At 38.2% G+C, this 27,967-nt stretch overlaps 1 protein-coding gene across 1 annotated transcript; it reads right to left on the bottom strand.

Moving 5' to 3' along the window:
* Nucleotides 1-20: 20 nt before the first annotated feature.
* Nucleotides 21-27,552, bottom strand: LOC132165591 (uncharacterized; the record flags this gene model as incomplete). The annotated part of the gene is given in 13 exon segments (XM_059576219.1): nucleotides 21-820; nucleotides 1,178-1,230; nucleotides 2,601-2,707; nucleotides 7,425-7,477; nucleotides 8,076-8,198; nucleotides 17,457-17,505; nucleotides 18,121-18,413; nucleotides 20,256-20,308; nucleotides 20,908-21,043; nucleotides 21,139-21,246; nucleotides 25,513-25,664; nucleotides 27,189-27,254; nucleotides 27,372-27,552. Coding segments are annotated over 9 exon segments (843 nt in total). The 3' UTR covers nucleotides 21-784.
* Nucleotides 27,553-27,967: the final 415 nt, after the last annotated feature.

Below are 27,967 nucleotides of genomic sequence, written 5' to 3'. Positions count from 1 at the left end.
CCAGGGATGAACTCACTAAGAACATCAAATAGGTCTATCTATACTCTTAAGCCAGCCAATAAAAACTCAAGGTTCACATGAACAAAACTGTGAACACTGCAGTCTGAATTCCACCTCACAAATTTTTGTTTGGATGAATGAGCATTTCCATAAAAGAACAAGAAGATACAAAACACTCGTTCCAGCAGATTTGCTGGAACAACTTGCCTCAGCAACTACCCTTTACAATGCTCAACCCACCAGAGCAGAGAACCCCACAAACTACAACTCTATACAAACCAAGAATGTATCAACAAATACAGACCAAAAGAGCTACAAACAACAATACACAGCCAAACATGACCACACCAAGGAAGACATATTACTACTAACAGAGGTCTCCCACTTTTGCAAAATTTTTGCAGAACTACGTACTCACCTTAACAGCAATTTAAACCCCTTTTAACCATACCAATCGGGTAAGCTAAACCGCAACCACCACAAGCCATCATCTCAATTTACCATCTGCAGAAATAAACATACCAAAAGGAAAATTCATCTTCTGCATAATTGCAGATTCTCATTAGGCATCTGAAACTTTCCTGTGGCCACAATTCTAGATCTAATTCTCCCAAATTATATTTTGCACAATTTTCTCCTCTGATTTTGGCTGATTATCATATTTAAGCTAATTTTACCCAAACTAAGCTTCCACAAAATCTGTTTCAAGTTTCCTCCCTTCAACTCATTTTCTACCCACTCAATGATCGCTTCTCATTTGAAGCTAGGATTGTCAATCAAATTCCTACTCGTGATTTCTTTCCACATTCTCCTGCTGAAGCTGCATTGAAAGAAAAGATGATCTCAGCATCCAAGGAACTCCTGCAAAACCTGTGAAACACATCTCCCGTATATCCCTCAGTTCACCGATTTCACACCAGTTAAAAGGCTTAAATAAGTGTAAATAGGGTAGATCAAGTCATATGCGCACAATGAACTCAATATGGATCAAGAACCAAGACATAGTAGACATAGCAGTTACAATTGGAGATTGAAACAATCTATAACAAAAAAAGTTGGAGATTTAAATAAAAAAACCAATCTACTCAAGACATGGAACCAAAACAGGGTAGATCCAGTAGTTATACTTGGAGAATGAAACACAAAAACATCAACTCAAAATAGGAATCAACAATACCTGATAAGATTGTCTTGAATCCATTGTTCCGTGCCCAGCCTCTTGGCCTGAATCTGACAAAGAAACAAAATAAAAAAAATGAGAGAAAATACTAGCTTTGACCACCACAACAGACTAGATCCAGTCTTTAACTTTAGCTTTCACCAACAAAAACAGGGCAGATTGGGTTCTAACACACAACCAAATTTTCTGTGTTTAAATTGTTGGAAAATGACTACTGATGATTCAATCTTTATTTTTCAGATTTAGTGTCATCCAATGCATGCATGATCAAAGGGGTTTTCAATTTTTTTTCTTGGTGTGTGTGGGTGGGGGATTCAATGTATATGTTCGGGACATAGGTTAGAATGTGTGTGACAAGGGCCTACCACTATGCTGGACATTTTTTCTCTCTCATGGATGTCATTGGAATTTATTTGGGCTTCAGGCAAACGCAAGGAAATACTTGCTGGTTAAAAACTAAGGCTAGTGACTTATCTGAATCGATCCACATTTCAAAGTTTTTCATTTAAACCAAAAACTTGCACAATGTTAGAAAATAGCATCTTTCTCAAACATCTATTGGTGATACAAAACTATTTAGGAGAAACAGACATGGTGAAATTATCCTAGTCCAACTTTAATCACAACCCAGTTACTCACCCCTGACCCTTTAACCATCGCAAGAGTTGCAGTCTCATTCGAGACATGGCATGCCAGAAGCATATGGTTGCAAGGCTATACCATCCACACAAATCTAATGAACAACGCTGAGTAGACATACATTGCTACAAGCACCAATAGCAAACATGATATTAGAATCTCAACCAAACATATACCAAGAAAAACACAAAGTCTTTCCAAAGCAGAATAAATCTAATCTTTAACCTTAGACTCGACCATCAAAAACTGTGCATATTTAGTTTCAGACTTTGAATTAAAGTACAAACACAGCCAAATTATCTATTATTGTTCTCTACAAATTGTTGGGAAATGACAGATAGATTGTACTGATGATTCAATCTCTATTAACTAGCTTTCACCACCACAACAGACTATATCTAGTCTTTAACCTTAACTTTGACCAACAAAAACAGGGCAGATTTAGTTTCATACTTAGAATTACATAATCAAACCTAGATCTTGCACTTTAGAGCAGAGAAGATAAAAACAGGGCAGCTCTGGTTTCGGACTTCAAAATTAAAATACAAAAACAATCAAACCTAGATCTAGAACAGGGCTGCTATAGTTTCAGACTTGAAAATTAAAATACAACTACAGTCAAACCTAGATCAAGAACTTAGAACAGACTAGATAAAAACAAGAAGGCTCTGGTTTCAGAATTGAAAATTAAAATACAAACACAATCAAACCTAAATCTAGCACGTAGAACAAAGTAGATCAAGATTCAGACATAGAAATTACGATAAAAACACAATCAAACCTATAAAAGTTGTCTGAGCCTGGGGGACGTCGGTTAGGCGGAAGCGGCTCCTCCTGGCGAAGCCCATCGGTGTGTGGTTCGCGGGTGTAATTTTGTCATTCTCAGCCCTTAGAAGCCAGAAAATCAAAAGCAAGAGAAATTAGTTTTGACCAGGTAGATCTTCCAAACAAAAATACAAACAGAATGAAATAAAAATACTAACCCCGAAATCAAATAAAGATACAAAGGTCGAAATATGAGCAAGGAGATGGGGCTTTGCAGGGTAGGGAAAGAAAGAGGATACGGCGTTCTGGTATAGGAGAAGGGGAAGGAGAGCCAAAGATAAAGATGCGAACTTTGTCGAGGAGAGAGAAAGGCGAGTCTGATGACGAGAGCAAAGTCATTCATTCAATGGGGTTGTTAGATACGATACATGATTGAATGAAAGTCTGACAACCAAATTTTAGTTTGATTTAGTTAGATACGTGTAGGTCGATCCTACGGTTAGGATCTAATTTATAGAGGCTGAAGCCTAAACGCGTAATTTCATATTTTTATATTTTTGTATTTTAATTTTTAATGCAATGCGGATGCGGTGCGTGCCAGCTCATATTTATTTTTTAATTTTTAATACAATGCGGAGCGTGCCAGCTCATATTTATATTTTTAATTTTTAATGCAATGCGGTGCCCACCAGAATTGAGAATTAAGACATCTGATTGATTCGTTGATTCCTACTTGGTTTTGTTGGCTTTCTCTATCCTTCTGTTTGAGCTGTCTTTTTTGGGCTTCCGTTTTTGTTTTTATTTATTTATTTTTTTTGTCTGATTTGAGTTCAGTGAATTTCTCACGAAGTTGGCATTAATGTGAAAACTGGAAGGTGATTTATTCGTTATTGGATTCTCCCCAGTCAATTTTAGATCGGAGAGTATATAATTAATAGCTTGAGAATAAATCCTAAGATTATGAAAGGAACATAGATCCCAACTAATAAAAAAACAATAAAATATTATTTAAAATTTTTAAAAAATAATAATAATAAATAATGAGGAGAATCCAATCCAAAATGAATGGGAGAATCCTATTCCATATTCATGCACCATAGAGCTATCCACTTTATTTTATGTTAATTTTTCTTTCCAGACAGAAGTGTTGGGTATTATAATCTTACTCAAAATTCATTCAACAAATTTGATGTCATTGTTAAAGAACTATTCATTTTTGGTTATTTAACAAAGATTGGTACACTGATTAATTAGATGTATGATAATTTTGGCATAGAAGTGTGTTTCTAAGAATCAGGGCCGTGGATAATGCATTATTTCATTACTGCAACTCAAATTAGGTTATTTTTTCAAAAAAGAAATCATCTTAATATTTTTATGTTGCAAGATAATTAATCATATAGGTTAATATGATTGAATTGAAAAATATATATAATATTTGTAATTTGTTATACGGGCGAAATGTCAAACATTGTTTTCTTGCGATAACAATGTATTAAAAGACAAATTTTTTTAAAAAGTATTTTTAAAGAAAATACATTTTATATCAAAACGAGCCCAAGTTACATCCTAACTTGATTTAATCTTCTTTTCTAATTATCCTCCAGGTTATCATCCTTTCTCTTTTGATCTCATCCTCTTCATCTTGGTTGTGAGCAGTAGTAAGCATCAATGGCACGCAATGCGAAAAAGGTGAGTTCTCTCAATTGTTAATGGTTTCCTTCTTCAGCCTACAGTAAAGCAAAGTGCTCGGTTCATTTTTTCATTTGAATTATTTCTTAAACAACAATCTTATAACAATTCGATAGATGGCACAGGATAGCATTCGTAATAAGCAAGAAAAAAATAATTGAGAATTCTTCTTTGTTCTGGAAACACATCCTCCTATCCCATCTTTTGTCGAATCTCCTTTAACGGAGCCGAAAAGCGACAAGTCAGTAGAGAAGAAAGAAAGATAGGGCATTATCAGCATCAACCGGAACCCCATCCGAATCCGCTGAAGGGGAGAACTTCGGCTCTAGAGTTCATAGTTCACTTGTATAGACTGGGTCAAACTAGGATCTTAAACCGTTAACTGCATCATAGGCAAAGCAGCTGATTTTAAAGAAAAAACCTTCAATCAGGCCCATTCTCAAAACCCCACTTTTGGGGTCTCCAATAATAATTTGACACATCACTTTAAAACACCAAATTAAATCTCTTCTAACCCACCAACCCCTAAACCACCCCACCCCTCATTCTAAATGCCATCTTCAAAATCCATGGAGCCACTGCCCGGTCTGGCTACTAACCTAGCTGTGGGTCACGGCCAGACCCATAGCTAAGTCTAGGGCTAGCAAAACGGGTTGGTGTGTCGAGTTTGTGTCAACCCATTTATGACAACCCAAACATGACACGTTTAAATAAACGTGTCGAACATCCAAACCTAAACATGACAAGTTTTCCTAAAAGTAACACCACACGTGTAACCCGATTAAATAAATGTGTCGCGATAGATTGACACGACCCATGAACACGTTTAATTTAGGTGGTAATAGGTTCCAACCCAACCCGCAGGTTGACACAACCCGTTTAATAAACGTGTCATAAACAGGTGACCCATATACGACAAGAACCCGTTCAACCTAAACCCAAATCCTAAAATTACGTGTCAAATTTGCAGGTCAAATATTAAATTGCCAACCCTAGCTAGGCCTAGCCTTGAACCACGATAGGTCTGGCCTTGACCCACACTGGGTCAACAGCCACAGTCTAGTCGTGGGTCTAGCCACCACCGTTAGTCTTGACATTTTACGCCTGCTGTCAAGTCCTGGAATGTGCAAAATCACATCTTGCCGCTACCAAGATCGACCATACATAGAGCTGGCAATTTGATCCGTCACACGCGAACCCCACATGAACACGACGCATAATTTTAAGGTTAGGATTGAGTTTAGGTTAAATAAGTTTAGGTCATAAACAGGTCACCCATTTATGACACATTTAATAAACGTGTCGGGTCGTATCATTTGACACGTATGTATAAATATATATATATGTTGCTGAGATTTTGCTATTTTGGTTTGGCTATAAAAATTAAAATGACTTTAAACATGTTCACAAGTTGGGTCAAATTGGAATCAACTGACATCTAAATTATCCGAGCTCACGGATCGTGTCGTGTAAACCGAATACAACACATTTATCTAAATGGGCTACAAGTATTGAGCTCAGGTTTGGGCTCTTGGCATGTGCTGTCCTTGGGTTTAGCATAAATAGGTTGACACAAACCCGAACCCGACACGCCAACACGTTTTGCTAGCCCCACCCATACACAACATAACGCACAACGAAAATGGCAAGCTCAAAAATGTGATGGCTGCAACCACAACGCTCAAGGGCCTACAGCAAGGCAGACCTAGGCCCACGACTGGGTTTGGTGCGACCAAGCGTGAGTCTAGCCAGACCCACAACTAGGTTTGGCTGCTAACAAAGCATGGGTCTAGCCATGACCCACGTGGGTCAAGGCCAGACACAGCTGAAGGTCTGGCCATGACCCACAACTGGGCCAACAGTCGAACCCATTAGTGGCTCCATGGATTCTGCCAACAACATTTGGGAGCAAGAGGAAAATTAATTAATTACTCGTTGACCGTGTGTTATGTTCATTGGGGAGTCGTAAGTAAAATCAATTACATACTTGTTTTTGTGAACAGATATTCCACTTCACAGAGAAAGTAGTTGCCACTGTATGCAAGATACGGGGACTGGTTCCAGAAGAAGGCGTCCTTGAACAGAAGCTAGAGGCGGCCAAAGGTATTCTTCTTTCAATTGGGATTCAATGTACATATTTGGGACATAGCTTAGAACGTGTATGTTTAGAAGTTTGTTAAGAGTTGTTAATTTGGAAATCTTAAATTGCACAATTTATATGATGCTTTTCACTAACGCAGAAACAAAAAAAAAAAAAAGAAACAATTTATAGACTAAATGCAAGCATGCTATCCTAGGTTTTGACCTTGTTTATTCCCCTTCGTGTATACCAACGTTAACATGTTTGGGACCTTAAAATACCAACATTAGTGTCAATCACCATATCAAAATAAGCAGGGCCGTCTCAGTTCTTGGCTATTGGCCAAAACTAGTAACCGTTACCGGTGTACCCGATTTTTTTATTTTGGATGAATGAGCCTTTCCAAAAAAGAACAATAAGATACAAAACACTAGAGCAAATATGCTGGAACAACTTGCCTCAGCAACTACCCTTTACAATTGCTCAACCCACCAGAGCAGAACCACACAAACTACAACTCTATACAAACCAGGAATGTATCAACAAATACAAACCAAAAGACCTACAAACAACAATACACAGCCAAATATGACCACACCATGGTAGACATCTTACTACTAACAGAGGACTCCCACTTTTGCATAATTTTTGCAGAACTACGTACTCACCTTAACAGCAGTTTAAACCCCTTTTAACCATACCAATCTGGCAAGCTAAACCACAACCATTCTCATTAGGCACCTGAAACTTACCTGTGGCCACAACATCTCCCATATATCCCTCGGTTCACCGATTTCACACCAATTGAAAGGCATAAATAACTGCAAATACACTAATTCTAGTAAAATGCACACGATGAACTCAAAAAATGGATCAAGAACCAAGACATAGTAGATATAGCAGTTACAATTGGAGATGAAACAATCTATAACAAAAAAAGTTTGAGACTGAAATAAAAAAACCACTCAACTCGAGACATGGATCATGAACCAAAACAGGGTAGATCAAGCAGTTATACTTGGAGAATGAAACACAAAAACATCAACTCAAAATATGAATCAACAACACCTGATAAGATTGTATTGAAACCGTTGTTCCTTACCCAGCCACTTGGCCTGAATCTGACAAAGAAACAAAAACAAAAATATAAGAGAAACTACTGACTTTGACCACCAACAGACTAGATCTAGCTTTAACTATAGCTTTCACCAACAAAAACAGGGCAGATTGGGTTCAAACAAACAACCAAATTTCTGTGTTTAAATTGTTGGAAAATGACAGATAGATTGTACTGATGATTCAATTTTTATTTTTCAGATTTAGTGTTATCCAATGCATGCATGATCAAAGGGGTTTTCAATTTTTTTTCTTGGTGTGTGTGGGTGAGGGATTCAATATATGTGTTTGGGACATAGCTTAGAATGTGTGTGACAAGGGCATACCACTATGCTGGACATTTTTTCTTTCTCATGGATGTCATTGAAATTTATTTGGGATTCAGGCACACGCAAGGAGATACTTGCTATTGGTTAAAAACTAAGGCTAGTGACTTATCTGAATCGATCCACATTTCAAAGTTTTTCATTTATACCAAAAACTTGAACAAACTTAGAAAATAGCATCTTTCTCAAACATCTATTGGTGAGACAAAACTATTTAGGAGAAACAGACATGGTGAAATTATCCTAGTCCAACTTTAATCACAACCCAGTTACTCACCCCATCGTGAGAGTTGATAGAGTAGCACGGTCTGATTCGAGGTATGGCATGCCAGAAGTAGATAGCTGCGAGGCTATACCATCCATGCAAATCTAATGAACAACACTGAGTAGATACACATTGCTACAACCAATAGCAAACATGATATTAGAATCTCAACCAAACATATACCAAGAAAAACACAAAGTCTTTCCAAAGCAGAATAAAACTAATCTTTAACTTTAGACTCGACCATCAAAAACTGGGCATATTTAGTTTCAGACTTTGAATTAAAGTACAAACACAGCCAAATTATCTTTTATTGTTCTCTATAAATTGTTGGAAAATGACAGATAGATTGTACTGATGATTCAATCTCTATTAACTAGCTTTCACCACCACAACAGACTAGATCTAGTCTTTAACCCTAACTTTGACCAACAAAAACAGGGCAGATTTAGTTTCATACTTAGAATTGCATAATCAAACCTATATCTAGCACTTAGAGCAGAGAAGATAAAAACAGGGCAGCTCTGGTTTCGGACTTCAAAATTAAAATACAAAAACAATCAAACCTAAATCTAAAACTTAGAAGAGAGTAGATAGAAGCAGGGAGGCTATGGATTCAGAGTTGAAAATTAAAATACAAACACAATCAAACCTAAATCTAGCACTGATATATTTTAATTTTTAATGCAATCCGGTGCGTGCCAGCTCACGCCTCATTAACCAGCACAATTTTCCTCGCCAAACTTGAGAACTAGGACGTCTGTTCAATGTGGTCCTTGCATAAAAGGTGGTTTTTGTGCAAAATATTCAATAGTTATCACATCAGCTGAAATATTTTAAGAAAAAATAAACACCCACACTTGATTATATCAGATCTTATTATTTTTAAAAAAAAAAATAAATGAAGAGGGTGTGACGGGAGGTGGGGCAGTTCGCCGCCACCCCCAGCAGCCTGGGGGTGGCCATGATCCACCCCCAATGGCCGGATCTCTCTCCCTCTCTCTGTGCCAGAGGCGGAGTGAGTGGCGTTGGTGGAGTGAGTAGCGTTGGCGGCGACAGCAGATGCATGTGATATTTGAGAGAAACAATCCAGTGTTTTGCACTTTTACTCCTATATTTTTTCTGCAATTTTTCTTCGATGCTGATGTGTCAAACTCTGAGTGGGTTGCACAAAACCCTTGTTTTATTCCTACTTGATTTTGTTGGTTTTCTCTATCCTTCTGTTTGAGATCTGTCTTTTTTGTGTTTTTATTTTTGTTTTTTCGTCGTGATTTGAGTTCGGTGAATTTCTCATGAAGTTAGCATTAATGTGAAAATGCAAGGAAATTTATTGGTTATTGAATGTCGAGTTACAAAGAAAGGATACGGATCCTCTCCAGCCGAGTTCGGACTCGAGGGTATTCAATTAACGACTAAAATTTTTTAGAATAAATCTTAAGGCCACAAATAGAACACATATCACAACTAATAAAAAAAAATTAAATATTATTTAGAATTAAAAAAAAATAATAATAATGGGCGTGGTTGCCACCCCATCTTTGCCCTTGAGGGTGGCCAAACAACCCCAAGGGCCAAAAATAAAAAAAAAAAAGTTTGACTTTGAGGTGGCCGAACCACACCATAGGCCATGAGAGTGGCCAAGGACGGCCATGGGCCTTGGTGGCCACCCCCATGGCCCATGGGAGTGGCCAACCCTTAGGGCAAAGTTGCGATGGCTGTCCAACTATAGATCAATTTTTTTTTCTTTTTTGTTCTTTTGGCCCTTAGGGGTGGCTGAACCACTACCAAGGGCCATAGGGGGGCTTCCACCCCATGGGCAAAAATGGGGAGGTGGGCTACCCCTAAATAAACTATTTTTTCTTTCATTTGGCCCTTGTGGGTGGCCGAACCACCCTCAAGGGCCATGGAGCCACCCTCTAGAGCAAACATGGGGCGGCCAGCCAAACCTTTTTATTATTATTATTTTTTAAAACTATTAATAATATTTTATTATTATTTTAGTAGTGAGACAGATGTCCCATTTGGAGCCCTAGCATTTCTAGAAAGAAATCCAAACCCTTAACTAGATACTCTCCAGTCCATTTTGAACTAGAGATGATCCTTTTGTTGAAAGAAATGTGGTTTTTATGTTTTGCTGCCCCCACCTCCCATGCTAGCAAAATGACAAAATTACCTGCGTAAAAATTTCAATAAAACAAAAAATATCCTTACAAGATTTTAAGTTTTTTTAAAGAAAAATTTTAATTTAAAAAAGAATCGAATATATATATATATTTTGATAAGTAAGTAGCTGATTTTATAAAAAGCGTAAGGCGCCCCTAAGTACACTGGAAGTATACAAGGACGATCACCTAACTAGAAAGGAAAAAACGTACAAGGAAATCATCATAGCTAACCGAAATTGGGAAAACAAACGCTACAGTCCAAAGATACAGAGTATGGAAACAATAGGATAAAAAGTCCTCGAAAGACCTCTCCACATCCTCGAAGCACCTATTATTTCTCTCTCCAAAGACACCAAAAAAAGCAAATAGGCACCATCTTCCAAACTGCAGCACTCCCCCCCTTCCTGCAGACCACCAACAGGCTAGCAACTCAAAAACCCGACCAGGCATCACCCATGATAACCCAAAACGGCCGAAAAAGGCACTCCACAAAGCAGACGCCACCTCACAATGAATAAGAAGATGATCCACCGTCTCCTCACTCTTCTTACACATCCAACATCTATTTACCACATTCACATTTCTCTTTCTGAGGTTATCTAAGGTCAGAATTTTCCCCCAAGCTGCCGACCACGCAAAAAATGCTGCCCTTTGAGGAGCCTAAGTCCGCCACACACTCTTCCAGGAGAACCTCCTCCCTTCCGAGCATGCCAAGGAGAGAAAGAGAGACTTGACCTTGAACGTACCTCTTTTGGAAGGGTTCCACCATAATCTATCTTCCGACCCTCTTCTCACTCTTGTAGAATGTAACACCTGAAAAAAGGAGGCAAAGGCCTCCACCTCACAATCATGAGCCTCCCTCGAAAAACTCACGTTCCACTGGTTGGACCCCCCTAGCATCTCCACGTTTTCCGCAACTTAGGCTTCCTTCGCACAAGCAATACTATAAAGGATCAGGAAAGCTATCTTGAGAGCCGAGTCTCCACACCACCAATCATGCCAAAAGCTAATCCTAGACCCATCCCCCACTGCAAATCTCGTAAAGCCTTTGAAAGTTTCCCACCCTTTCCTAATATTCTTCCATAACCCTACCCCAGATGCTCCTCCAGGCTCAACCGAACACCACCCTCCCCATAAGCTTCCAAACTTCGCATCTATCACAACTCTCCACCAAGCTTCTCTTTCCGCCCCATAGCGCCACAACCATTTCCCTAAAAGAGCGCGGTTGAAGACCAATAAGTTCCTGATCCCCAACCCTCCTTCCTTGATCGGAGTGCAAACCTGCGACCACTTCACCAAGTGGTATTTGAACTCTTCGCCTATCCCTCCCCAAAGAAAATTGCGTTGAAGCTTCTCAATACGCTTAGCAACACTCACCGGAATAGGAAAAAGAGACAAGTAATAAGTGGGCAGGTTAGCAAGAGTGCTCTTAATAAGGGTGACCCTACCCCCTTTCGACAAATACAACCTTTTCCAGCTGGCCAACCGATATTCAATCTTCTCAATCACTCCATCCCAAATATGCTTGGACTTATAAGAGCCTCCCAACGGGAGACCAAGGTACTTCACTGGCAAAGGAGCTGCCTCACACCCTAAAATACCGGCTAACGAAGCCACTTGCTCCACATTCCCCACCGGAATAATCATCGATTTAGCCAAATTAACCTTCAACCCGGAAGCAGCTTCAAACAAGAAGAACAAACTCCGCAAGTAACGTAGCTGGGCAGGCCTAGCATTGCAGAAAATCAAGGTGTCGTCGGCAAATAAAAGATGAGAGACTGTAGTGTTGCCGATTTTGAAACCTTCTAACAACCCCCCATGAACCGCCGCCGAAATCATCCTACTCAGAACCTCCATCACAAACACAAAAAGCAAAGGAGAGAGTGGATCCCCTTGTCTCAAACCCCTGGAGCTACTAAAAAAGCCTTTAGAAGATCCATTTACCATAATCGAGAACCGCACCGAGGAAATGCAATGTTGAATCCAAGAACACCAAACCCCTCCAAAACCACACCTTCTTAGCAAATACATCAAGAAGCCCCAGTTCACATGATCGTTAGCTTTTTCCAAATCCATTTTGCAAATGACCCCTGGCTCCCCAGATCTCAACCTACTACCAAGGCATTCATTAGCAATCAAGATAGGATCTAGAATCTGTCTACCTTTGATGAAAGCATTTTGCGACTTGGAGATAATCTTGTCCAACACAACCTTCAATCTATTTGCTAAAACCTTGGCAATAATTTTGTACATACCTCCCACAAGGCTAATCGGACGAAAATCTTTAAGGTTGATGGCACCGGGAATCTTCGGAATAAGCGAAATGAACGAAGCGTTGAGGCTTTTTACAAACATCCCGCCAGCATGGAAAGCACTTAAGACCCTCATAATGTCCTCCCTCACCACATCCCAACAAGCTTGGAAGAAAGCCATAGAAAACCCATCGGGGCCCAATGCCTTGTTGCCATTCATCTTAAACACGACCTTTCTAACCTCTTCCTCTTCAAAATCTCTCTCCAACCAGCTGGCCTCTCCCTCCGAGATGGAATCCAAGGAGATACCATCTACCAAAGGCCTCCAACTGTGTTGTTCAGCAAAGAGCTTTTGGTAGAAATCCACAATGTGCTCACTAATCTCATCCTGATTTGAAGAAATATTATCCCCAATCATAAGATTCTCTATCGAATTATACCTTCTATTAGAGTTGGCTATGGAATGAAAGAATTTAGTGCACTTGTCCCCTTCCTTTAACCAAAACACCCTCGATTTCTGTCTCCAACTAATCTCCTCCATAAGAGTACACTTCTCTAACTCTTGAACAACCTCGGCCTTCCTCGCTAATTCCTCCACATTCAAAGCCCTACTTTCTTCGTGCTCATCAAACACCCGAAGATCTTCAAGAAGAGTCCTCTTATTCCTCTCAATGTTACCAAACACCTCCTCATTCCAAGTCTTCAAATTCAGTTTCAAGGCCTTGAGTTTGCGAGCAAGAACAAAGCTCAGCGTACCATGGAACTCATAACAATCCCACCATTGTTTCACTAAAGCAACAAACCCTTCCTCTTTAAGCCACATATTCTCAAACCTGAAAGGCCTTTTACCCTGGGAAATCTCCCCCAACTCGAGCATAATTGGGAAGTGATCCGAGCAAAGACGTGGAAGCCTTTTCTGCCTCACCCCTGGAAACCAGGCTTCCAACTCTGGAGAAACAAGAAACCGATCAATCCTAGACCATAGCGGAGGGTCTTGAGAGACCGACCAAGTACAAGCACCCCCGACAAGGGGAAGGTCCATAAGCCCTTGTTCAGAAATAAAATCTGAGAAACCCATCATAGCAGAGGGAATCGAGTAACATTGAAATCTCCCCCAATACACCATGGCAAGTTCCACCAACTAAGAACGCCAGCCAACTCATCCCAAAGGAGCCTTCTATCCCTATCAATATTCGGACCATACACCCCTGCAAACGCCCACACAGAGAGATCTGCCACGTTCCTGAAAGACAAAGCCAGGGTAAAATCCCCTATGCAGACATCAATCTTCTCCACCACCCTAGTATCCCACATGATTAAAATACCTCCCGAGGCCCCATTAGAATCCAAACAGCACCAATCCACATGATTTCGCCTCCATAAACTGCGAACAATGCTTCTAGACATACCCTGAATCTTGGTTTCTTGAAGACAAACATCATCTGCATTCCAATCCCTAAGCAAATTACTCACCCTCAAGCGCTTATCCCTCTCATTCAACCCTCTCACGTTCCAAGAGATAATACTTATCTTCATAACACAACTACATTCCCCCTCCCTTTCCTGCTTCCCCGAATCGAAATTCACCGAACACTCCAAATTTCTCATCTCCCTTTTACCCTTTGTGCCGCTACTAGAAGTAGATACCATCCCATTATTTCGGCACTCCTCTTCTAGAGAGTTTAACAATGCTAACAACTGCAGCTTATGACCGGCAAACGAAATCCCCACGATCGGGTATATCTCATTGGCACACTGAATAACCCAATCGGAAAAGCCTGCTGCATCCCCTGAATTAGGACCATAACTGTTCAAAGGCGAAGGCCTCTCTGTTCCACACACCTCTGCCCTCCCGTCTTCCTTACTCCTATCATCAACAATGACTTCACCCCCACAACTCTTAGCTACCACCTCCTGCCCAGCCTGCCCAGCCTCTCTAGACTCAACCAAGCCTGAACACCGGAATCCAATAATTGAAGGATCATCATCCAATAATTGACCCATTCCCCCACTAACCTAACCGACAACCTGAAGCACTTCACCGCCATACCAAGGAACCACCTCACTGCCCTCACCTACTGTACCCATCATCACCGGCATCTTCTGGTGCGAAACAGTATCCCCACCGCCCAAAACCACCATCCCCGGTACTCCAACAGCTCCAGATGTCTCCCCAGACTCAGCCCACTCAATTTCCTCACCGGCAGCGACCAAAAATGGCCTCTCCGGCCTTGTCTGGCTCGACCGAAACTCCCCCTCGTCCGAAATCACGACCGCCGGAGCACTGAGACACTCGCCGGCCATCTCTGAATCACCGGCGACAACCTCCAACGGCATCTCCGACTTTGTCTGGCACGGACACTCTCTCCGGCGTGCAGCAGCTAATTCCGGCCAGACTCGACGCTTCTTTGCCACCAGGAAGCTCACCGGGACCATCACAAGAAATGTCCACTGTAGCCGGCGGTCTCTCCTCTAACTGCGTCCCTCCTGCCGCCGACGATGACGCACCTGGGTCACCTGCCGGAGACCTTCGGCATCCCTCCTGCAAGCCGATCGTGTTAAACACCTCCGGCGCTCCCTTGGGTCTTGCCCCTTCTGGACCAGACGTGCTTGGGCTGGACTGACCAAGACCCAGGCCCATCTTCCTACGCCTATACACAGCCACCACCTTCTTCTTTTCCTTAAACTTTCTCTTGGGCCATTGTTCTTTCCCCTTAGACCCATCCACCCCCTCCAACTCCCTAACCTCCAAGTTAATCTTCTTGGGCTGGGCCTCCCCTTGCTTGAGAGAGACCCCTCCTGCCAGACCACACACGGACGCCCCACCAGACCTTGTGTACCCACTCCTTTCCTCCAGATTTTTTATTAAAAAATCAAACCTCTCTAGACCCACATCAATCTCTCCCCTCAACCTGTTCAACGACTCCTTCGCATTAATGAGTTCAGATTTTACACGAAACCAGGCCTGCGCTTCGAGCCTACCTACCCCCTCCCATCCCTTCACGTGATCATCTCCAAATTCCGATGCTGCCATCATTGCCGAGGCATTCAACCTGCTCGCCGGCAACCTGTTAACAACACCCTGAGACCCCCCTGCCTTCAGGTTGCACATTCCTTCCTCGCCAGAGAATTGGTTCTTCTTCGGTCCCTCCACGCAACCGCCATCATTACTCACCTGAATCCTCTCCTTGTACGTACCCACCCCCTGTTCCGTGGAAGCATGGTATTGTTTATCCTTCTCTGCAGCAGCCTCCTTCAACCATATAGGCACCTTGGCTATCGGCTCGGAATAAGCATCAAAACAGTCATCTGCCGGTTGCAACGACGACCCCAGCACTTCCGCAAAACTCCTCCTTCCCACCCCCTCAAACTTCTTCTTGTCTACCGTGACCTCCCTAAGCTCGCACAGTGCAGACTTAGCCAAGCTCACCTCCGAGATGAAACGTTCCCAACCTTGACCAACTCGCCCTTCTAGTATAATAATCGAATCCTCTTCTTTGCCTTTCATCATATTCTTCTACCGTCAGAAAACGTCCATTCCTGTTGGAGCATTTTTGCGCAATTATCCGAGGAAACCCTGCTCTGGATTGGTCCCAAAATACCTCCGTAGTTTCCACTGCCACCAAGTCCTCCACAATGCGCCCCAACCACAGCAACTCATCCTTCTTCAAGAAAATGGTTTTTTGTATCCTATTGCTTCTTTCAAAAATCCTCACCCCTGAGCTTTTAATCAGTAACTCAAACTTCTTGGACTCCACTGACCACTTCCTCGATTCAGCCATAACACTAACCAATCAGCTAACAAACTAGACACCCAAACAGGTCACACGCGCCACCCACAAACCTGCACTCAGGCGTGGGTGGATGAGAGAGGAGAGAAAAAAAAGTCTGGTGAAAAAAAAAATACAATAATTGATACATACAATAATTGATTAAATTTTCAAAAGAAATAGAATGAAAAGAGAAAAAATCAAAAATTAAAAAAAAAAGAACCAAGGTGCAAGAATATGCTGATGCCTCACAGGCTTGTTTTACTTTGACAAGGCATGAGAGGTAGTGCCCAACCCCAACCTGCCCTTGGGGGTGGCTGGCCCTTAGAGGTGGATCGGCCACCCCAACGGCCAAATCAATTTGTTTTATTATTATTTGGCCTGTGGGGAAGGCCAATCTACCCCCTAGGGCCATTGGGGTGGCCAACCACCCCTTACTTTTTTATTATTTTTAAAATATAAATAATATTTTATTATTATTTATATTAATGGGACAGATGTCCCATCTATGGCCTCAGGATCTCTCTAGAGAGATCTTGGCCATTAAGTGGATATTCTCCAATCCAAAATGGACTAGAGATGATCCTATTCCATATTCATGCACCATGTAGCTTTTCATTTTATTTTATGCTAATTTTTTTTAATTTACCAGCAATTTTTCTCAATTTACCATCTGCAGCAGTCAACATACCAAAAGGAAAATTCATCTTCTGCATAATTGCAGATTCTCATTAGGCATCTGAAACTTTCCTGTGCCACAATTCTAGATCTAATCTCCCAAATTATATTTTGCACAATTTTCTCTACGGGTTTTGGCTGATTATCATATTTAAGCTCATTTTTGCTTCCAAATATGATAAACAACCGCACCCAAACTAGGCTTCCATAAAGTCTGTTTCAAGTTTCCTCCCTTCAACTCCTTTTCTCCCCACACCGTTGAAAGGCATAAATAAGTGTATATAGGGTAGATCAAGTCAAATGCACACAATGAACTCAAAATATCGATCAAGAACAAAGAAATAGTAGATATAGCGGTTACAATTGGAGATTGAAACAATCTATAACAAAAAAAGCTAGCGATTGAAATAAAAAAAATAAACCAATCAACTCAAGACATGGATCATGAACCAAAACAGGGAAGATCCAGCAGTTATACTAGGAGAATGAAACAGAAAAACATCAAGTCAAAATATGAATCAACAATACCTGATAAGATTGTCTTGAATCCACTGTTCCTTGCCCAGCCCCTTGGAATCTGACAAAGAAACAAAAACAAGAAAAAAAGAGTGAAACTACTAGCTTTGACAACCACAACAGACAAGATTTAGTTTTTAACTTTAGCTTTCACCAACAAAAACAGGGCAGATTGGGTTTCAGACTTAGAATTGAAGTACACAACCAAATTTTGTGTGTTTAAATTGTTGGAAAATAACAGATAGATTGTATTTATGATTCAAACTTTATTTTTCAGATTTAGTGTCATCCAACGCATGCATGATCAAAGGGGTTTTCAATTTTTTTTCTTGGTGTGCGGGTGGGTGATTCAATGTATATGTTTCGGACATAGCTTAGAACGTGTGTGACAAGGGCCTACCACTATGCGGGACATTTTTTCTTTCTCATGGATGTCATTGGAATTTATTTGGGCTTCAGGCAAACGCAAGGAGATACTTGCTATTGGTTAAAAACAAAGGCAGTGACTTATTTGAATCGATCCACAATTCAAAGTTTTTCATTTAAACCAAAAACTTGCACAATGTTGGAAAATAGCATCTTTTGAAAACATCGATTGGTGAGACAAAACTATTTAGGAGAAATAGACATGGTGAAATTATCCCAGTCCAACTTTAATCACAACCCAATTACTCACCCCTGACGCTTAGAACATCGTGAGTGTTGATAGAGTTGCACAGTCTCATTCGAGAGATGGCATGCCAGAAGTAGATAGTTGCGAGGCTGTACCATCCACACAAATCTCATGAACAACGCTGAGTAGATACATATTGCTACAAGCACCAATAGCAAACATAATATTAGAATCTCAACCAAACAACATATACCAAGAAAAACACAAAGCCTTTCCAAAGCCCTGCTGTCATGTTGCCCAAAATCAGTTCCGGGGGTTAATTCATGTCCGCAAACCCAAAATTGTCTTGAATCCATCTAACAAAGAAGAAAAAAAAAAAATGAGAGAAACTAGCTTTGACCACTACAACAGACCAGATCTAGTCTTTAATTTTAGGCTTGACCAACAAAAACCAGGCAAATCTGACAAAGAAAAAAAAAAAGAGAAACTAGCTTTGACCACCACAACAGAATAAATACAATCTTTAACTTTAGACTCGACTGTGACGACCCGCTTGATAAAAAAATAACTAAAATTTTTTCTTTTAAAAACTAATAACCCACAACAAAGCGAATTGTCACAATAGCTTATAATAGATAATGATTTTTACCTTCAAAGATTTTATGAGGTTATATCAAATTAATTTTTGGGTAACCTAATGGTTAATATAAGACATATGATGTGTGTGATAATGCGTTCTTTTGATAGTCAGGAATATTTACAAGACTCATTTAGGTACTTATAAGATTGTTAAAATTTGGCTTTTACGATAGGTACAGTTAAAAGGTTTTTTTTTATGCGAAAAAGAAAGGTTAAATGATTGTTTTGAATGATTATATAGCCAAAAAATATTTTTCGTTCCTTTTGTTTTATACAAGATCTATGGGTACAACCATATATTTAATATGTTTCAATTTATAAGGATTAAACTTGATAAATTTCTAAATTTAATTCTTATAACTGAATCCATGTTTGGGAACTTTCATGTTGAATCCATGTTTTATCAAACAATAAGTTGCAAAAACATGAGTTTTATCAAACGAGGTTATGAAATGTAGTATTATTTATAATTTAATATTTATACAAATACTATTTATAATTAGATTGATCACTTATTTAAGTGTTTGGCTTATGTTTAAGATGACCAGGGTAAGTAATATAAATTAGAATATTATCTTGAGCATTTGTTTTGTTGTAAATGGCCTCTCAATGCTTTTCTTTTTCTTTAAAGCTTTATAGAAGGTTTTTTTTTCTTTCTTTCTACTTCATCCTTGAAACTTTTTTTTTCCTGTCATTTATACACCCACTAATTATTATTATTTTTTTCCATCCTGTCATTTTTAGAAACAACCTGTGCATTGCACGGGGTACAAGCTCGTTTAACATAATGAAAGAAGAAAGAACATTCATACGAAGAAGAGGAAACATACCAGCTGAAACAACTAGGAAAAACACCAAAATGAGAGAGAATGCTACAGAGTAGCAAAAATAAATCAGGTGAAAGATATCCCAATAAAAGAGAATTTGAAATAAATTCAATAATAAAAATAAAAAGATACGACAAATAAGTTACAAACAAGGAAAGCAATCTTCAGAAATAAAAAGAAAATCAGAGAATAATGATGATAGAAATAAAAAGAAATGCCAAATAAGTTGCAAACAAGGAAAGCAATCTTCAGAAATAAAAAGAAAATCAGAGAATATTAATGATAGAAAAATCTGTATTTTGCTTCCTTAAAGAGTAATAACGTAAATTCTTTAGTGATTTTTTTTAAAAGAAAAAATCCTCAATGATTTTATTTTTTAAATTAATGCCTACTTCATTTTAGTGGTTCTATTCCTTTCTCGGTTCGTTTACCAACGTTAGTGTTACCATATCAAAATAAGTGTAAATAGGGTAGATCTAGTAAAATGCACACGCTGAACTCAAAATATGGATCAAGAACCAAGACATAGTAGAAAATTTTTTTTGTTTTGAAGGGAAGACATAGTAGATATAGCAGTTACAAGTGGAGATTGAAACAATCTATAACAAAAAGAGTTGGAGATTGAAATTAAAAAACCAATCAACTCAAGACATGGATCATGAACCAAAACCAACAGTTATACTTGGAGAATGAAACACAAAAACATCAAGTCAAAATATGAATCAACAATACCTGATAAGATTGTCTGGAATCCGTTGTTCCTTGCCGGGCCCCTTGCCCCGAATCTGACAAAGAAACAAAAACAAAAAAAAATTAGTGAAACTACTAGCTTTGACCACCACAACAAACTAGATCTAGTCTTTAACTTTAGCTTTCACCAACAAAAACAGGGCAGATTGGGTTTCAGACTTAGAATTGAAGTACACAACCAAATTTTGTGTGTTTAAATTGTTGGAAAATGACAGATAGATTGTACTGATGATTCAATATTGATTTTTCAGATTTAGTGTCATCCAACGCATGCATGATCAAAGGGGTTTTCAATTTTTTTTTCTTGGTGTGTGGGGGTGGGGGATTCAATGTATATGTTTGGGACATAGCTTAGAACATGTGTGACAAGGGCCTACCACTATGCGGGACATTTTTTCTTTCTCATGGATGTCATTGGAATTTATTTGAACTTCAGGCAAACGCAAGGAGATACTGCTATTGGTTAAAAACTAGGGCTAGTGACTTATCTGAATTGATCCACATTTCAAAGTTTTTCATTTATACCCAAAACTTGCACAATGTTGGAAAATAGCATCTTTCTCAAACATCTATTGGTGAGACAAAACCATTTAGGAGAAACAGACACAACTTTAATCACAACCCAGTTACTCACCCCTGACCCTTTCCCCATCATGAGAGTTGATAGAGTTGCCCAGTCTCATTCGAGACATGGCATGCCAGAAGTACATAGTTGCAAGGCTGTACCATCCACGCAAATCTCATGAACAATGCTGATAAGATACACATTGCTACAAGCACCAATGGCAAACATGATATTAGAATCTCAACCAAACAACATATACCAAGAAAAACACAAGGTCTTTACAAAGCAGACATGTTCAACCTGCTGTCATGTTTCCCAAAATCAGTTCCAGGGGTTGATTCATGTCCGCAAACCCTTGATAAAATTGTCTTGAATCCATTGTTCCTCACTCAGCCTCATGACCTGAATCTGACAAAGAAGAAAAAAAAATAAATAGAAACTAGCTTTGACACCAACAACAGACCAGATCTAGTCTTTAAATTTAGGCTTGACCAACAAAAACAGGGCAAATCTCACAAAGAAAAAAGAAAGAGAGAAAATAAATCTAATCTATAACTTTAGATTTGACAAATCTAATCTTTAACTTTAGATTCGACCACAACAGAATAAATCTAATCTTTAACTTTAGACTCAAACCAACAAAAACTGTGCATATTGAGTTTCAGACTTTGAATTAAAGGACAAATACAGCCAAATTATCTATTATTGCTCTGTATAAATTGTTGGAAAATGACAGATTGTACTGATGATTCAATCTATATTAACTTGCTTTGACTAGATCTAGTCTTTAACCTTAACTTTGACCAACAAAAACAGGGCAGATTTCGTTTCATACCTAGAATTACACAACCAAATTATCTCTTATTGCTGTGTTTAAATTCTTGGAAAATGACACAGATTGAACTAATTATACAATCTATACTTTGCAGGTTTATTAAATGTGCAACTCGTCAGGTGGTCACCTCCTACAGAGAAGCCAAAAACTAAAGTGAACACCGATGCTAGTATTTCGGAGGATGGTGAGTGCTTCATTGGATTCGTTATGTTTGACTTTCGAGGCATTCACCACTTCAGATATGCCAAAAAATGCAGCAGTGGATGCTTCAAAGATGATCCTAAAAATCCAGATTATGAAGCTAAACGACAAGCAGCAATTTGTGGGGCTGAAGCACGTGCCATAAGGGAGGCAATTCGAAAAGTGATAGACCGAAAATGTTTGCCCACAGACATTGAGACTGACAATCGAATTGTCAGTGAGGCAATAAATGAAGAGGGACATGAAAAAAAAGATGAATTCAGCACAAGTTGGTTGACTATTATCAGAGATATCCACGAGTTAATTAGGAGTAGGGACATTAAAGTTAAATGCATTCCCAGAAAACTAAATAGAGCAGCTGATCGTATGGTCACCAATGCGAGGAAGTCTACTATTCAAGATTATCTTCTACAGAAAGGATCGGACGAATTGGATGAAACGATTACACACCAAACTTGGATAGCAATGTATGGAGGCTCCCAAGTAATTATTAGGGAAGAAGAAGGAGCAAAAAATCATGAGATTGATAATGCGAAGGACATATGTTATATATTCTCAAAATATAACCATGAAGCTCAGACAATCAAAAAATGGATAGATGCAGGTACAATACATTATATTTCCTTTTAAGTCGATACATCTTAGTTTATGTTAATTTAATTTGATTTGAAAGAACATGGTATTTCTAACAATCAATTGAATTAATTTGTTCTATCTTTTCATAGGGTTGCTGAATACAAATAAGAATGAGATCCCTAGTAGAATCATATTCCAAATTTCTGAACCAGGGACACTCTTATGGGAACAATATACTAGTATGTAAAATTATTTATCAATTATCCTTCTCTCTTTTTTGTTTTGGAGAGGTTGCTAATTAGTTATTTTTTACTAGTTAATTAGTAAGAACTTCAATTTAATCTCTACTTTTATCTTGATGCAGTGTCCATAGATTGCCAAATGCCCGACACAAAGACATACATTTCTGAAGATCAAATCCTTCGTAATATGATTGGGGTTATGAACGAGTTAAAAGACCTTCCTCCCACAGTAAGCTTGAAAATTTGTCATCAATATACTTCAGTTATTTATTATCAAGGTTTAGGTCCTTTAGGTCCTCTTCTAAGTTTAATGTTTGATTTATGTAGAGGACCATATCACTCTTCCTGGAGTATAAAGATGAGAAGGTATGTATTAGAATCATTATTTTTAGTTGCTTGGAATTATAAACCTATAAATTGGTTATGTATTGTTCTTTAATTTGATGTCAAATTATATTTCTTACAGTCTTTTCCAAGTCAGCAATATACCAAGTGTTCATTTAAAGAGGTTAAAACAACTTCCAATCTTAAACCACTGACAAGTTTTTTGGGATCAGTTAAGCTTGATGGGTGTGCAATGAGAGTGGAGGTAAAAAACCTGAAGACCATCAAAATATTTCCAAAAGTTACCAATTGCATATGTTAATCAATGATTATGTTAATATAATTGCAGATTGAGAGTTTTTACGATCCAAAACTTTGTGTGGATCGTATTGCATCAAATAAAAAATATGTGGAGGTAAAGTGCTAAACAATTCATTTAGTTCATTTGCTTCACTTGAATTTTATATTGAAAATATGAGCTTGAAAATATTAAAAAAAATAAATAAATTATTAGTAAATTTTTAAATGTATGTGATTTAGGATAAAGGAGGAGTTTTGCAATGGCTTAAGGAGCAACGCAAAGAATACTTCAGCGCTATTGATGTCCTAGCCAACACAAAGATCACTTCATGGGTAAAGTTGAACCTACTTTTTAAATGAATTTTTTTGGTCATTCTTAGTTACTTTCTTTGCAAAGAGAGGATATAATTGTTTAGTTGTTAATGTAATATCTTGTTCTTTTGGTTTTCAGGGGGAACTAGACGGTAAGTGGATCAAAATAAACATAATATTATTCAAGAATTTGTTATTAAAAGAAATTACTTACATTGTTTGAGTGGTATTCAGGGATATTAAAGGAGCTTCTTACTTGTGGTATACTTCAAGAGCGAGAATCCAACCTTTACGTTGTACAAAGGCAACAGGTAATTATTTTCTTTGATTTTTACTGAATGTTCATATAAATGTCTTTTATCTAACATTGATTTTACTTACACTTACAAAGTTGGAAGAAGAACTAGGTGGCTTAAGTAATGACTCCAAACTCAAGCCAAAGAGGATTCGGGAAAACAAAGAACATATTTATAAGGTAACTTGTAGTGTTTTTCTACATTTATCATAAATGTAATTTTACTTATCAAAAAAAAAATTACATTTCCTAAGTTAGTGTTTACTATATTCATTTATGGCTACTCACTCATTTGGCAGGTTACTAATCCAATTACACAAAATATTTGTGACAACAAAGACAGTGACGCATGATCAAAAGTTTGTTTAATTTATGTTATGTTTTAAATCTTACTCTCAGTCATTGGATTTCTCGAACAAAATCCTAACCATCCGCATCTTATCTTCTCATCTCTATGAATTTAATACTTTCACCTACCCTTATTTCTTTCCTTATTGTACACGTAGTTTGTATAATTTATGTTTAAGTTTTAAATCTTACTCCCAGCCATTCGATTTCTCCAACAAAATCCTAACCATCCACATCTTATATTTGCTTTAAATGCTTTCACCTACCTTTATTTCCTTCCTTATTGCACACGTGGTTGTCATAATTTAGGTTAAATTTCACTTAACCCCTAAATTTTCATCTTTTTTCAATGTCTCCCCTAAAGTTTCAGTTATCTCAATTTAGGGCCCGTTTGGTTAGCGGAATAGACCCCTAAAATGGAATAGTCATTCTTTTGTTTGGTAAGGGTCTATTCCTAAAAATACTTATTCTCGTGAAAATCATTAATCCTTTACATACAAGAATAGCTATTCCTCTAAAAAATTGAGGATAGCAAAGGAATTGCTATTCCTGAGGGAAATGACAAGGTTTTCCCAAAAAAACCATTTTTTTTTCTCTCACAAAAACTTAAAAATAAAAAATAAAAATAAATAAAATAAAATCAAGAGGGTGGCTGGCCACCCATTGTGGTGCTCAGCCACCCACAGAAGGCCCTCGGGTGGCGCGGCCACCCCCGATCTAGTTTCAGACAAAGAAATTAAAATACAAACACAATCAAACCTAGGTCAGGATAAAACAGGTTATCTCTGCTTTCAGACTTGAAAACTAAAATACAAACAAAATCAAACCTAGATCTAGCAGTTAGAACAGAGAAGATAAAAACAGGGCAGCTCTAGTTTCAGACTTAAAAATTAAAATACAAACACAATCAAACCTAGATCTAGCACTGAAAACATAGCAGATAAAACAGGTTAGCTCTGGCTTCAGACTTAAAAATAAAAATACAAACAAAATCAAACCTAGATCAAGCAATTAGAACAGAGAAGATAAAACATGGTAGCTCTGGTTTTAGACTCGAAAATTAAAATAGAACAAAATCAAACCTAGATCTAGAACTTAGAACAAAGTAGATTAAAAACTGGGCGGACTCTGGTTTCAGACTTGAAAATTAACATAAAAACACAATCAAACCTAGATCTAGCACTTAGAACAGAGTAGATCCAGTTTCAGACGCAGAAATTAAAATAAAAACACAATCAAACCTATAAAAGTCATCTTAGCCTGGGGTACCACATGGCGGCGCGTCATGGGGGCCGTCGGTTAGGAGGAAGCAGCTCCTGCTGGGGAAGCCCTCCAGTTTGTGGTTTGCAGGGCAGGCGAGATATAAGTGTAATTGTCTTTTTCACTCTCAGCCCTTAAAAGCCAGAAAATCAAAAGAAGAGTAATTAGTTTTGACCATCAGAACAGGTAGATCTAGCACTCCAAACAAAAATACAAACAGAATCAAATAAAAATACTAACCCCGATGATCAAAATGAAAGGTTAGATCCGATCCTCATATCACGAAATCAAAGATACAAAGGTATAAATATGAGCAAGGAGATACGGCTTGGTTGGGTAGGGAAAGAGAGAAGATACAGTGTGTTCTGGCATGAAGGAGAAGGAGAAAGAGGGCCAAGGATGCAAACTTTGTTGAAGATAGAGAAATAGAGTTTTCAATTGAGTTGTAGAGAAGATTAATGTTGTACCTCTTAGTGAGATATATAATACAATGACACTTGGCACACATTCGTGCCTCTACCCACAGCATGCCACTCTATGTTTTCAATTGAGTTCAGGATAAGATTTATGTCGTACCGCTTATAGATAAAATATAGTTACAAAAAGTATATGCATAAATCAAATCCTAAGAACATCCACTTGTTAACATAAATCAAGAATATAATATGACGATAGCAACACAGGATACCTTAGGATCTAAGAGACTAAACATACAGTATGTGTTTGGATTCAAGGAAGCACTGGGAAGAGAATAGAAGAAGAGTGAAGCAAATTATGATGGGCAACACTCCCATGTTTGGATATTTGAATAGAAAGATGCAGATGAGAGTGGAAGAATGCTGTCTCTATCTGTCCCTCTGTCGCCCCTCACCCATTAACCTTACCACTAAGCTTGATAAAAGTATCTCCATTATTGAATTGTATTAAATTAAATAAATCTAAATCAAACTCTTGATTTCATTATGTATCAGAATATCATAAATGTATAGTGCTAAATCTTTTTTCTAGTATGCCATCAAATTCTTGATCTCTCAACCTTTTTTTGATGACTCTTAGAATTAATAGAAAGAATATACTTCGAAAACAGGCAACTCAAACATTTAACCCTCTGGTTTCAGACTTGAAAATTAAAATACAAACACAATCAAACCTAGTTTCAGAGTTGAAAATTAAAATACAAACACAATCAAACTTAGATCTAGCACTGCGAACAGAGTAGATAAAAAAGGCCGGGTCTGGATTCAGAGTTGAAAATTAAAATACAAACATAATCAAACCTAGATGAGAAGAGAGTAGATAAAAAAGGGCGACTCTGGTTTCAGACCTGAAAATTAAAATACAAACACAATCAAACCTAGATCTAGCACTTAGAACAGATAAAAACTGGGCAGCTCTGGTTTCAGACTTGAAAATTAAAATACAAAAACAAACTTAGAACAGCGTAGATAAAAACAGGGCGGCTCTGGTTTCAGAGTTGAAAATTAAAATACAAACACAATCAAATCTAGAACTTAGAACAGAGTAGATATAAACAGGGCGGCTCTGGTTTCAGACTTGAAAATTAAAATACAAACACAATCAAACCTAGATCTAGCACTTAGAAGAGAACATAGATCTAGTTTCAGACACAAAAATTAAAATAAAAACACAATCAAACCTATAAAAGTCGTCTGAGCCTGGGGGGCCGTCGGTTATAAGCGTAATTGTCTTTTTCTTCTCGGCCCTTAAAATACAGAAAATCAAAAGCAAGAGAAATTAGTTTTGACCATCAGAACAGGTAGATCTAGCACTCGCACTCTTCCAAACAAAAATACAAACAGAATGAAATAAAAATACTAACCCGAAATCAAATAAAGATACAAAGGTAGAAATATGAGAAAGGATATGGGGCTTTGTAGGGTAGGGAAAGAACGAGGATACGGCGTTCTAGTATTAAGGAGAAGGAGAAGGCGAAGGAGAGCCAAAGATAAAGATGCGAACTTTGTCGAGGAGAGAGAAAGGCGAGTCTGATGACGAGAGCAATAAATAAGTCATTCATTCAATGGGGTTGTTAGATACGATACACAATTGAATGAAAGTCTGACAACCAAATTTTAGTTTGATTTAGTTAGATACACAATAGGTCGATCCTACGGTTAGGATCTAATCTATAGAGGCGGAAGCCTAAACGCGTAATTTCATATTTTTATATTTTTATATTTTAATTTTTAATGCAATGCGGATGCGGTGCGTGCCAGCTCATATTTATTTTTTAATTTTTAATACAATGCGGAGCGTGCCAGCTCATACTTATATTTTAAATTTTTAATGCAATGCGGTGCCCACCAGAATTGAGAATTAAGACATCTGTTTGATTCGTTGATTCCTACTTGGTTTTGTTGGCTTTCTCTATCCTTTTGTTTGAGCTGTCTTTTTTTTTTTTTTTTTTTTTTTTTT

This window comes from Corylus avellana, chromosome ca11 (genome assembly GCF_901000735.1).
Source record: "Corylus avellana chromosome ca11, CavTom2PMs-1.0".
Classification (NCBI taxonomy): domain Eukaryota; kingdom Viridiplantae; phylum Streptophyta; class Magnoliopsida; order Fagales; family Betulaceae; genus Corylus; species Corylus avellana.
Note: the sequence above shows the minus strand (reverse complement) of the source record. Positions and strands in the feature narration are given on the sequence as shown.